Genomic DNA, 12,629 nt, shown 5'->3' with positions numbered 1-12,629 from the left:
TGAATATTTATAGATCTGTACGCGGGTTGGATTTGGTGAAAGCGCGTATGTACGCGGGTTTTGTTCATTGTAGTAGCGTATACGATTTGAGCTATGATGTTTGAAGTTACAGGTGGTTATGGTTGTTGATGAGTTCTGATGACTGTTTAATGGTGTCAGTATTCTGCATATTCTGTTTGGTTGATTGTGTTTAGCTTCAATGGTGATGGATGAGATCTAATAATGGATCAGGATCATAATGACTCATATTTATGTGATTTGATGGACTAGATCTGGTTGCTAACACACCTATTATACTTGCATATGTAATAATCTAGATATGTCTGAAGTCAGGAAGTGCATCAAGTTATAAGTAAGTAATTGATGATATATACGCTGGTTCACTTTTGTGAAGTTGCGTATACACGCTGGTTCAACACTTCCAAGTAGCGTATGCACTCTGATGCATGATTTTGATGATACAGTTGGTTCTGAATATTGTTGCAGAGTTCAGTGTTCTGCTCTGTGTTCTGGTGACTGCAATTTTTGTTGACAGGGTTTCAGTGATTCAGTATTGGGTGATTCAGAGATTGATGATTTTGGTATTGATTGTTTTTGTGCTTTAATGATATTGATGGGTCCAGTATGAAAATTGGATGAAACGTGGCCTTCAGATTATAGTGTTGTGCTTCAGGAGTATCCAGTCTGAAAATGTATGAAATGTGGTCCCTGGAGGATGAAAGGAGATTGTAGGCCGGCGCCTACGTACTAGTACATCAGCTAGTACAAGAGCTAAAGGGGTGGTAGCTCCTTTCCAGTAGCAGCTGGAGAACGAGTGAAGATTGGAGCATTCAGTAGGCAGGCACCTACGTACTATTAAATGGATCAACTAGTACAAGAGCTAAGGGGGTTGTAGCTCCCATCCAGGAGAGTTTGGAAAACGAGAGAGGGTTGTAGCTCTCTACAGGTTGTAGCCTACGTACTGGTAAAGGACTGCACTAGTACAGAATCATTGTAAAAAGAAGTTTCTAATTGAAAGAAGATAGAGACATATTGCAGTAGGTGGTTTTCACCCACATTGGGTTTCCACCTTACACCATGGTGTTCATGTGTGTGATGATATATTCTATTTTACTGCACCTGCTTACTATTTATATGGTTAATTAAGTTCTGATGCACTTACTAAAGATCAACATTTAATGGAGTAACTGAATCATAAGTATTCTGGAGATATGCTAGTTGCATTAGACACAGTTGGGTATACACGCGGTTTCCATTAACTGAAGTAGCGTATATGTATCTAAGTATGGAAATGAAAAAGTTTTATTGATTTGATAATACTGATTCACCCCCCCCCTCTCGGTATTATTTCCAACAATTGGTATCAGAGCAGGTCCTTTGGTAGAAGCTTGATCGCTTGAAGGAGATCCGTGGAACAATACGAAAGAGGCTTAAGAAGAAAGCACCTAAGAAAAAGAAGACATCCCAGAAGAACTATGACAGTGGGAGCATCGATTGGGGACTATGTGGAAGAAGCTCTTCAGATTCAGAAACACTTCAGAATGAAGATGAACAAGATCTATGAGGTATGAATTTGTTATCCTCTGGTATCCATCCATGTGAAGATGATGAAAGTGATAGCGAAGCAACTGATTTTTCTCTTATGGGTGAGCAAGAAAGATATCAAATAGAGGCAGAACTTAAAAGGCTTACAGACAAAATTAGAGATCAACAAGATCTATTAAACAAAAGGGAATGTGCCTTCAAGGACGAATCTACCAAACTAAAAGCTCAACTAGAGGAAGGTAACAAGGTAAGGAAGCTATTCAAGGAAAAATGTCAAAAGTTGCAGGATGAAGTGACATCATTAAGAAATGAAGTAAATGAAAGAAGCACAACAATCAAGAAACTCAGAGATAGATCCAGTGACTATGAAAGGCTTGAAGCAACGATCCTCTCGCTAAAGGAAGATCTTGAAGAATCAAAGAAGCAGAATAAAGAACTACTCCAAGCTCATGAAAAACAAGAAAATGAAGTTCTTGAACTAAGACATCAGTTAGAGGAAGGAAGAAAAGCTGAAGAAAACATGAAGAAGCAATATCATGAAAAGGAAGAGCATCTTCAGGGTGAGGTAAATATTCTAAAAGAAAAATTAGAAGAAAAGGTTAAGCTCTTACGATTTCAAGATAGTACTAAGATCTTGGATGATATTCTTAGTAGTCAAAGGTCTCCTGCTATCAAAGCTGGTCTTGGTTTTCATGAATCTGTTGAAGAAGAATCTAGTAAGACAAGGGAATCTAATGCAAAATCTGAAATGCTCAACAAAGAGATGAGAGGTCAACCCCATCAACAACCAAGGAAAGAAATTCTTCAAAGAAAATCTTCTACTCCTCCGATGAATAATGTTGAATGCTATGTATGTCATAATCTTGGACATGTTGCAGCCAGATGCAGAAGTAGAATGGGTCAAGACCACCACACAGAAAGATCATCACGTTCCAGGTACTTTAATGGATATTGTTTTTCTTGCAATATGTTTGGTCACAAAGCTGTTGATTGCTACAGGAGGAATATGAAACATGTAAGATGTTATGCATGTAACAAGCTTGGACATATAGCAAAGGAATTCAGGAACAAAGTACGAACATCACACCAAAAGGAGAAAACATCATCACACTTGAAGATATGGAAGAAGAAGGAAGTACAGTCATAAAGATGTGGCACAACACAATGTACTCAAACACAGCACAACACAGACATAACAGACTCAGAGGGAGCTGAAAGTATAAAAATTCAATGTCCTGAATCTCATATGCAAGTTTCATAAAGGGAAATCGCGTACATACGCGAGTTAGACACTGCACAGTCGCGTATATGTCAGTATGAGGAAAAGCAGTAGGGACAGGCTCAGAAAAATGGTCTGATATGATTCAGTTCATTATTTGCTCTGTTTGATAATAGTTACAATATGCTAATGATGTGTGGAAATGTCTTGGTACTCCTAAAATGTTTAGAAGTGTTTTTTATCCTAACTTGATGATGATGAAGTCTTATTGCTGATACATGCATGATCAGATCTGACAGTAAACAGATGGCACAGGTTCAGGGGGAGTTTATGTTTTGAATAATGCATTGTTGGCATTATGGTTAGTAGTCCTTGGTGATGATGCTTATATGGCTAAATGATATATCTTGCTATGATATGATTATGAGTTGTCCATCTCATATGATTCTTGGGGTCACATAGTTGATTTTCAGATCAGATTGGTGGTTGATTCTCTGATAATACATATATGGTGCTTACATGGTGATACACAACTTCATTACTTGATGATGAGTCACTCATATGCTACTGTCATCATATGCATCAAGATCATATAATACAGTTGTGATACAGGATTCCTATAGTTCTTGGCGCCCATGTGGATGAGGATTGTTGATGTTGATGATATAAAGAAGTCTTGACAAATGATCCTGAGCTCAAGATACATAGTGCTGGATACATGAATGATTACTCAAAGTTGCATTGTTGGAGACATGATGATGATGAGTTCTTACCTATGTGATGATAGGTTGATACCTACATATGTTGATTGATACAGATGTTCCCAAAGTGATGATACTTGGAGCATGCAGATCTTGATGATATGACTATGGTGTTTTCCACATATGATATAATGTGGATGATTTTATGATGATGTTCAAAAGGATGAGTCGATATCTATATGCAGACATACCTTGTTACAAGACATTTACAGGTTGCTGATCTGGAAGTGGTTGTACGTGAGTTTTATGAAGAACATCCGCGTATATACACCTGCTTCTATGGATACAGTCGCGCATATGTTAATTTGAAGGAAATCAGTGGGCCAAACTCAGAATGAGAAGAGTCTAATATGGGCCTGACAGAAACCATCTAGCACAGATGGAACAAGTACAGAGGGAGAACATGATTGCAGGTCTAGATGTTGATGACAGATGCTTATGGAGTAGATCATACATTGTGTATGATAGTTGCTAATGACTATCATGGTCTTATTTAGATGTTTGGTCTCATGTAAAGGTCATATCAAGACTCATGATGTAATAGTGTGTCTCTATCTATTGTAGTCATTTGATGAAATCTCTTCTGGTCACATGATGTAATTTGTAACACCTTTATGCATAAGAAGGATGATGAAATATTTCAGTCATATCAAGGTCATGTAACGGCCTATGTTGGTTTCCCCACTATGCCTGGGATGAATGATGTTATACTCTTGTATCCCCACTTGGTTGGGTGGATGAGTCAATATTGATATATCCCCACTAGGTTGGGAGATGAATGTATGAGTCCTTAGTGATAGGAAGGTAATTTATGATAGAGTCATGTTCTTCGTGTAAAACATCTTTTTGCAGACTTGGGTTACAATCAGGGGGAGCATGAACAACACACTTCAGCAGAGTAGAGACTTCAGCATGGATAGATTGGTACACCTTGGCATATACAAAGGGGGAGCTCATTCAGAGATTTCAGCAGGTACTCAGGGGGAGTATGGACAGCGGAATGTTTATCAAGGAAAGAGAATATCTTGGTCTGCCCTTTGCCCTTGATGTCAAAGGGGGAGAGTGATTTGGTGTTGTTGCCATCAAGTCCAAAGGGGGAGATTGTTGGCATTATGATGCATGTGTTGTACTTGATGGCAACCCACTCATAGAAGAACATCTCACTTATTTATAAATAGATGAATCTACAGAAGAGATATCAGATGTGACTGAATGCACGGGATGCAGGACAGCTCAAAGAAATCAGATGACAGTTCTCAATAATGACAAGTTAGCTTTGCCATCAAGTCCAAAGGGGGAGATTGTTGGCATTATGACACAAGTGTTGTCCTTGATGGAAAATCACACAGATGACAAATCATAGTGCAGCAGGTCAGTAGCAAAGAGTTGATGATCAGACTACAAAGAATGAAGAAAATAAGGTATACGTAGGTTCCTCTTATCAAAGTCGCGTATACACGCGGGATCATAGATCAAAAGGCGCGTATGCGTATACATGCACTTTCATGCAAGGGAAGGCACGTACATTGGGTTTTGGTCCATGGTATTAAGTCCTTGGTATTTGGACCTATGGTTTTGGACCATGGTATCTCATCAGAATTGTTGATCCCAAGTATTAGATCCATGGTATTGATTTGTTATGGTTTTGGACCATGGTATTGAGTAAGGCCTAAGACTATAAAAGGAGAAGAAGATCATTAGGCAAGGGCATGGAAAAGACTTGAATATCTAATGAAGTATGAGATCCAGTATGCAGGTAAAGGGTTTATGATGCATTGCTTGATCTGAGCTAAGGAGGAATCTCACCAGTTGATGGAGAACAAGATCTAAGGATAAATCGGGATCAAATGGTTTGAAATGAACTATCTCTATATGGTTGATTATGCTTGTTCTAGATCTGTATACTGACGCATGTAATGTTCTGAACTGGGTATAACTTAAGTTTGAAATAGCTGCAAGTCATGATTGAATATTTATAGATCTATACGCGGGTTGGATTTGGTGAAAGCGCGTATGTACGTGGGTTTGGTTCATTGTAGTAGCGTATACCATTTGAGATATGATGTTTGAAGTTACAGGTGGTTCTGGTTGTTGGTGGGTTCTAATGACTGTTTAATGGTGTCAATATTCTGCATATTCTGTTTGGTTGATTTTGTTTAGCTTCAGTGGTGATGGATGAGATCTAATAATGGATCAAGATCATAATGACTCATATTTATGTGATCTGATGGACTAGATCTGGTTGCTAACACACATATTATCCTTGCATATGTAATAATCTAGATATGTCTAAAGTCAGGAAGTGCATCAAGTTATAAGTAAGTAATTGATGATATATACGCTGGTTCACTTTGGTGAAGTTGCGTATACACGCTGGTTCAACACTTCCAAGTAGCGTATGCACTCTGATGCATGATTTTGATGATACAGTTGGTTTTGAATATTGTTGCAGAGTTCAGTGTTCTGCTCTGTGTTCTGGTGACTGCAATTTTTGTTGACAGGGTTTTAGTGATTCAGTATTGGGTGATTCAGAGATTGATGATGCTGGTATTGATTGTTTTTGTGCTTCAATGATATTGATGGGTCCAGTATGAAAATTGGATGAAACGTGGCCTTCAGATTATAGTGTTGTGCTTCAGGAGTATCCAGTCTGAAAATGTATGAAATGTGGTCCCTGGAGGATGAAAGGAGATTGTAGGCCGGCGCCTACGTACTAGTACATCAGCTAGTACAAGAGCTAAAGGGATGGTAGCTCCTTTCCAATAGCAGCTGGAGAACGAGTGAAGATTGGAGCATTCAGTAGGCAGGCACCTACGTACTAGTAAATGGATCGGCTAGTACAAGAGCTAAGGGGGTTGTAGCTCCCATCCAAGAGAGTGGAAAATGAGAGAGGGTTGTAGCTCTCTGTAGGTTGTAGCCTGCGTACTGATAAAGGACTACACCAGTACAGAATCATTGTAAAAAGAAGTTTCTAATTGAAAGAAGATAGAGACATATTGCAGCAGGTAGTTTTCACCCACATTGGGTTTCCACCTTAGATCATGTTGTTCATGTGTGCTTCTTGTGTGTGATGATCTATTCTATTTTACTGCATCTGCTTATTGTTCATATGGTTAATTAAGTTCTGATGCACTAACTAAAGATCAACATGTAATAGAGTAACTGAATCATAAGTATTCTGGATATACGCTAGTTGCATTAGACACAGTTGCGTATACACGTGGTTTCCATTAACTGAAGTAGCTATATGTATCTAAGTATGGAAATGAAAAAGTTTTATTGATTTGATAATACTGATTCACCCCCCCTCTCTCAGTATTATTTCCAACAAAATACATTGTCTGCTTTTAGGGTTTTTAAAATCTACTATAAAGAAACCCCTAGCACAGGGGTAGATATTAATTGCATTAGGAATTAGAGGCTTCCATACCTCCAAAATCCAACTGTGGAGAGCTATCAGCCGCGGCCAAAAACCATTGAATCGGTAGATTAGGGCATTTTCAAAGAACTTCAAAGCCTCATCAAGTGAGGCCTAGACCACTTGGACAGTGGGAACTGGGGCTTCCCTGACGATATGGGGCGGAGCTTGCCCCCTAGAGGCGGACAAAACTAAGCCAACAACTATTTTCGTGAAGTTGGGAGCCATATGGAGAATGCTCTCCCGCTGAGTATAACATTATGATGAGTTATAATATAAATATATAATAATATGGTTGTTATTATTTATATAATAATTAATAATGATAAATAGTTGGTGTTTAAACAAGTACACATAAGAACTATTAAGGTGGTTGATATAAGCCTATCTGCGTATATCAACCACATTGGAAAATGTTAATATGTATAATTCATATATGCCTATCAGCGTATCAACTACATTGGTAAATGTGGTTGTGCTAGTTAATACATAGTCTTACAGTTGCAGTGTTGGAGTCAAGTTATTGTTAGTAGCTCATACGCTGAATTTTGTATTGTTGCTTTATGTTTAGATCATTCTTGGTAAGGACATATTGTCTTAGATGGCAAGGAGGAATCCTATTTATATTAGGAAAAAAAGAACAAGGACATATTGCCTTAGATGGCCACGAGGAATCCTATTTATATTAGGAAAAAAAAACAAGGAAAACAATTGGTTGAAATGCCGAGGGTTAAAAAGTTGTAATTTAGATTAAATATATGTTTAATTATTCATAGTTTGTACTCACTTTCTTGTATATTTTAATATGAAACTTGTGTTATTGTTGAATCGAATCAAGTTCTTATTCGTTCGGGACAAATCGTATTAAAATTGTAAATATCAAGAAAGAGATATAGTTTCAATAGAAAAAATAAAAATGGAAGAAGAGATTGTAAATATCAAGAAAGAGATAAAGATTCAATAGAAAAAATAAAAATGGAAGAAGAGAGTTTAAGCTTAGAAGAAGAATTTGAATGCATAATAACATTTAATGTGATGTTGGGATCACATAATATTATTGCAGACTTTTTAAATGAAAATTAGTCATCTTACTGCGTGGGGAAGAGTGGGGAAGAGTTATAAATATGGATAAAATAGAAGGGGAAGAAGAGAAAATAATTAGATGAAATAGACAAGATAAAAAATTCCAATAGAAACCAAATGATATTTCTTTGCTCTGTTGTACAGTTTGGTCCAGCTTTGTTGTATGCTAATATGGATAAAATAGAAGGGGGAGAAGAGAAAAAGATTAGATGAGATAGAGAAGATAAAAAATTCCAATAAAAACCAAATGATATTTCTTTGCTCTGTTGTGCAGTTTGGTCCAGCTTTGTTGTATGCTAATATGGATAAAATAGAAGGGGAAGAAGAGAAAAAGATTAGATGGGATAGAGAAGATAAAAAATTCCAATAGAAACCAAATGATATTTCTTTGCTCTGTTGTGCAGTTTGGTCCAGGTTTGTTGTAGGCTATACGTATACCAATTGTGTTATTCCTTCATCAACCTAACTTGGGGCAGATAACCTGATAACCTATTGTGAACTTTAAATAATTTGGGGGACTAGATTGATTTGGCAGTAGAAGCCGATTTAGAAAATAGAGGCTCAAGCAACCACTTGGTTATTTTTATTTTATGCGTAATAAGAGATAGAGAGATTAAATTTATATCAAGCTAAACACTGCTTTTTCTACTTTTTATTTTAATTAAAAAAATAAAGATAATTTAATTAAAAAAATTAGATAAAAGAATATAGATATATGTATTAAAATTTTTAGATAAGAGAATATAGATATACATAGGCATCAGATTCTGCTTTCGTTTGGTTTCGAAGCCAAAAGCAACGTGAAGATGCCGAAAAATAAATAAGTTGCATAAAACATCATTTATAACCTCATATGAACCTCATCGTCAATTCAAAGCTTCCTCTGTTTATCTTTAATCGGTAACTTCGAAGGACTCACGACAATATTGGGCTCACTCTCAAAGAGAATTTCTTTATAATGAATTAGGTGAGGGGCATTTAATTTTTTTTTTTACTAAATATTCATCTAAAATAAATTGACATACCATTATACAATAAATTCGACTTTATCTGAAGTATTAGAAATAAAATACATTGACATACCATTATACAATAAATTTAAATTGACATACCATTATACAATAAATTCGACTTTATCCGATCTATTAGAAATAAATTTTTGGAGAAAATTGATTCTGATCAAGCGAAATTCATTTATTCATATTTTGAGAGTTACACAGGTGATCACTTATATTTCCTTGGCAAATTAAGATAGGATATTTCCAAGAAAAAGAGAATGGTTTACCATGTACATAGATAACCAACGCAGGTTTACAATGTTAGTTGCGGAACAACTAACATAAAGTTCTCTCTTTGCAGGTTCTTTCGTCAGTTTCGCCGCTTCAGTTGGTAGAAGCATGGAAAGAAACATAAGTTATATCCAGCAGTGCAGCACCCTCTACGGAATCTGCCCAGCAGTAGCCATTTATTTCAACATAACTGGGAATTGGAATTTCATTTCAATTTTTTTAACAGAACCGGGAATTTGTATTTCATTTCCAGGGCTTCTGACTGTTGTAAATTCAGCAAAGAATTGATGGTAACAGTGGTTCCAAAACACAACAGTGACGATACCTATCTAAATTTCCCGGCCCTATATGACTGCTAATATATTTAGAAATAACTCTTATAACTTAATTATTGATTTATTCTCTCTTAAAAGGAGAGTAGATTACATTATAAACAACTTTGTTCACAGTTTTTATTATTATATATACTATAAATATTTAAAACATAAATGGGAGATAAGTAATTTTTTAAATATACACGCAAAGATATAATGCATAGTAAAAATTTATTTTTTAATATCAAAATACATACTAGTTCGCTTTCACCGGACAAATTACATAATAACATGCAGGAAAAGGAAAAAGAAAATGTAATATTAAGCACTACTTAAGGAACTTGATCATAAATCGATCAAAACATTGGCGCTCAGCAATATCGACACCCATATGTAAGGTAGGAAAGTTACCTCGTTATTTACCCAATTTATTTAAGCATAATGCATTTCTCATCATCGCCATAATGTCTAACAGAAACACTAAGCACAATACATCGCCATAACATCTCACACAACAAAGAAAAACAATAGATTAAACAAACTACTAGCCAACGCTAAAGATGGCGGGAAGACCCGGGCTGCCCGAAACCCATAAATTCCTAATTTTCCAAATTCTAAACACAACTCAGTGGCAACCTCAAGCTTGGAAACGCAAAGAGAGGAATTTCTCTGGGCATAGACACTGCATGCGCTTCCTTCATATCCAGTTGGGACGGATCACCTTCAACTCTCCAGTTAAAAATGTGCAACAGCTGAGCCAATGCAAGCGAAATAGTAGGAATAGCCATAGGGGCCCCTGGGCATCCTCTCCTTCCTGCCCCAAATGGAAGCATCCTCAAGTCTTGTGTGCTTGTTATGTCCGTATAATCATTCTGTCCACCGAATTCCTCCATAAATCTTTCCGGTTTGAACTCTGAAGCATCTTTCCCCCATACATTAGGATCCCTTCCTATCGCCCACAGATTCACCACTAAAATTGTTTTTTTAGGTATATGATATTCCCCTACTGTAACGCCCTCTGCAGATTCACGGGGAACGCCTAGCGGCCCTGCTGGGTATAATCGTAACGTCTCTCTGACCACACTGTGGAGGTATTTCATGCTTGCTACATCTGACTCCTTAACTTTGGCATGTTTGCCAACTGTACATTCAATTTCTTCCTGCAACCTCTTCATTGCATGGGGATGTCTGAGAAGCTCACTCATTGCCCATTCTAAAGTAATGGCCGTCGTCTCCATTCCGGCGGCGAACATGTCCTGACAAATCCATACAAATTCAATTCATTTCTCATGTTAGTAGAAAACTGAAAGAGAGAACGAGGCCGGAGAGACTTACAAACATAATTGCCTTGATGGTTTCTCGCGTGATCTTGTCGTCCGTCTTATCACTCTGGATCTGAAGAAGCACATCGACGAAGACCTTACCATATTCTGCCTTTGCCTTTGTCTGGGGATTCGAGGCTGAATCCACGCCCTGATCCATATGGTCGTTTATTACTTTCTCAACAAATGCATCAAATATTTTGTTGGCCTTCTTTATTCGTCGATTGTTACCTTGCAAATCAAGCCAATCCAAAGAAGGAATAAAGTTTCCAATGTTAAAAGATCCCGCGGCAGCTGACCCTTCTAACACCAGATCCCTGAATCTTTCGCCACTGGTACCCAAATCATTGTTAGAAAATTTCTTCCTCACCAGCATTCGCCAAATTATATTGGTGGTGAGGGTAAAGAAGGCATTGCTGACATTCACGGCAATTGTGCCACTCTCACTCTCCCCACAAATGGAATGGATCATGGTAGATACCTCTTCCTCTCTCACATCCTTGAAGAACTCAATCCTTCTGGGAGTCAGCAATTCTGTAACGCATATTTTTCTCACGTATTTCCAATAATCCCCATATGGAGTCGCTATCAAACCCTTGAAATCATAGGATAAGTATTTTGCTGTCGTTGTTAGAGGCCGGTTGGCAAAGACCAAATCGTGTGTTTTGAGAAAGTGCTTAGCCATCTCAGAAGACGAAACGACCACAGTGGGGATAGAGCCAAAGCGCAGAAACATGACGGGGCCATATTTTTCTGCAAGCTTCTTGAGAGCACGGTGAGCAGGCAGACTCAATTGATGAAGATTTCCTATAATTGGCCACGGACATGGTCCTGGAGGCAATCTGGTGCTGTTTCTTCTTCTCTTGTGCTGCAATATCGGAAAGAAGAATACGAAAGTCACAAATCCAATAGCTGCTGCAGTTATTATCACTGACAGTCTCAGAGTTCGAACCAAGTCGTTAAACCACATTTTGAAGCCGCTGTACTGCATACTGATGTAAGGAAAGACTAGCATTCTTCGAAACTAAGGAAACTTCAATAAAATGGAAGGCCAACCGCTTACTGTAACGCTTCCCACATATTCATGCTTTATTCATCAAAGAAATAGGCTACTTTGACGAATACAGAAATCAACCACTAACATGTCCTCAGCATTCGATTGAAAAACGTCATTCTCTGTTATAAGTCAAAGAAGCGCGCTGAGTTGGGCTGAATTGAATATGACCACTGGATTGGCATAGGCATGAATGAACCATATTATATTATTTCTAGTTTATTTTAATATCGGTATATAATTTTTTTTTTTCTTCAAAGTAAGATGTGAAATCATAAAGGGCTAGTGTGTGTTATTAGTTATGAAAATTTAATATTTTTGATGCAATTGCTTTTAAGCTAATTATTTGCATACTATGGTTATTTTGGAATAGGTTTGGTAATTTTAATTTGTGTTTTTAGTATTTTTGAAATTTAATTTTTATTTCTAAATAATTGTTAAGATGGGAAGCTGAATTTATTTTTAAAAATAGTTTTGTTTTTTTTAATTAAAATTAAAATAGGAGAAACTTGAAATATTTTCCAATTAGACTTTTTCAAAGAAATGGAACATAGTCCAATCTATAATATCAATATCAAAGATATCCGCATCTACTCTAAACCAGTTGAGTCAATTAATTTAATT

General features: G+C 37.0%; 1 protein-coding gene across 1 annotated transcript; it reads right to left on the bottom strand.

Moving 5' to 3' along the window:
• Positions 1-9,993: 9,993 nt before the first annotated feature.
• LOC149252317 (cytochrome P450 750A1-like) lies at positions 9,994-12,079 on the bottom strand. Its single transcript, XM_089456649.1, has 2 exons — positions 10,965-12,079; positions 9,994-10,885 (listed from the first exon to the last, which is right to left on the bottom strand). The coding sequence occupies exons 1-2, from the start codon at positions 11,964-11,966 to the stop codon at positions 10,244-10,246; spliced, it is 1,644 nt and encodes a 547-aa protein (XP_089312775.1). The 5' UTR covers positions 11,967-12,079; the 3' UTR covers positions 9,994-10,243.
• Positions 12,080-12,629: the final 550 nt, after the last annotated feature.

Source organism: Pinus tabuliformis, chromosome 7 (genome assembly GCF_031772625.1).
Source record: "Pinus tabuliformis cultivar Carrire ecotype Pingquan chromosome 7, CPIR1, whole genome shotgun sequence".
In the NCBI taxonomy this organism is placed as follows: domain Eukaryota; kingdom Viridiplantae; phylum Streptophyta; class Pinopsida; order Pinales; family Pinaceae; genus Pinus; species Pinus tabuliformis.
Note: the sequence above shows the minus strand (reverse complement) of the source record. Positions and strands in the feature narration are given on the sequence as shown.

Coding starts and splice junctions, on each gene's coding strand:
- LOC149252317 (XM_089456649.1), bottom strand. CDS start 11,966: ATGCTAGTCTTTCCTTACATCAGTATGCAGTACAGCGGCTTCAAAATG. Junction 10,886..10,964: donor CCATCAAGGCAATTATGTTT/GTAAGTCTCTCC, acceptor TGGATTTGTCAG/GACATGTTCGCCGCCGGAAT.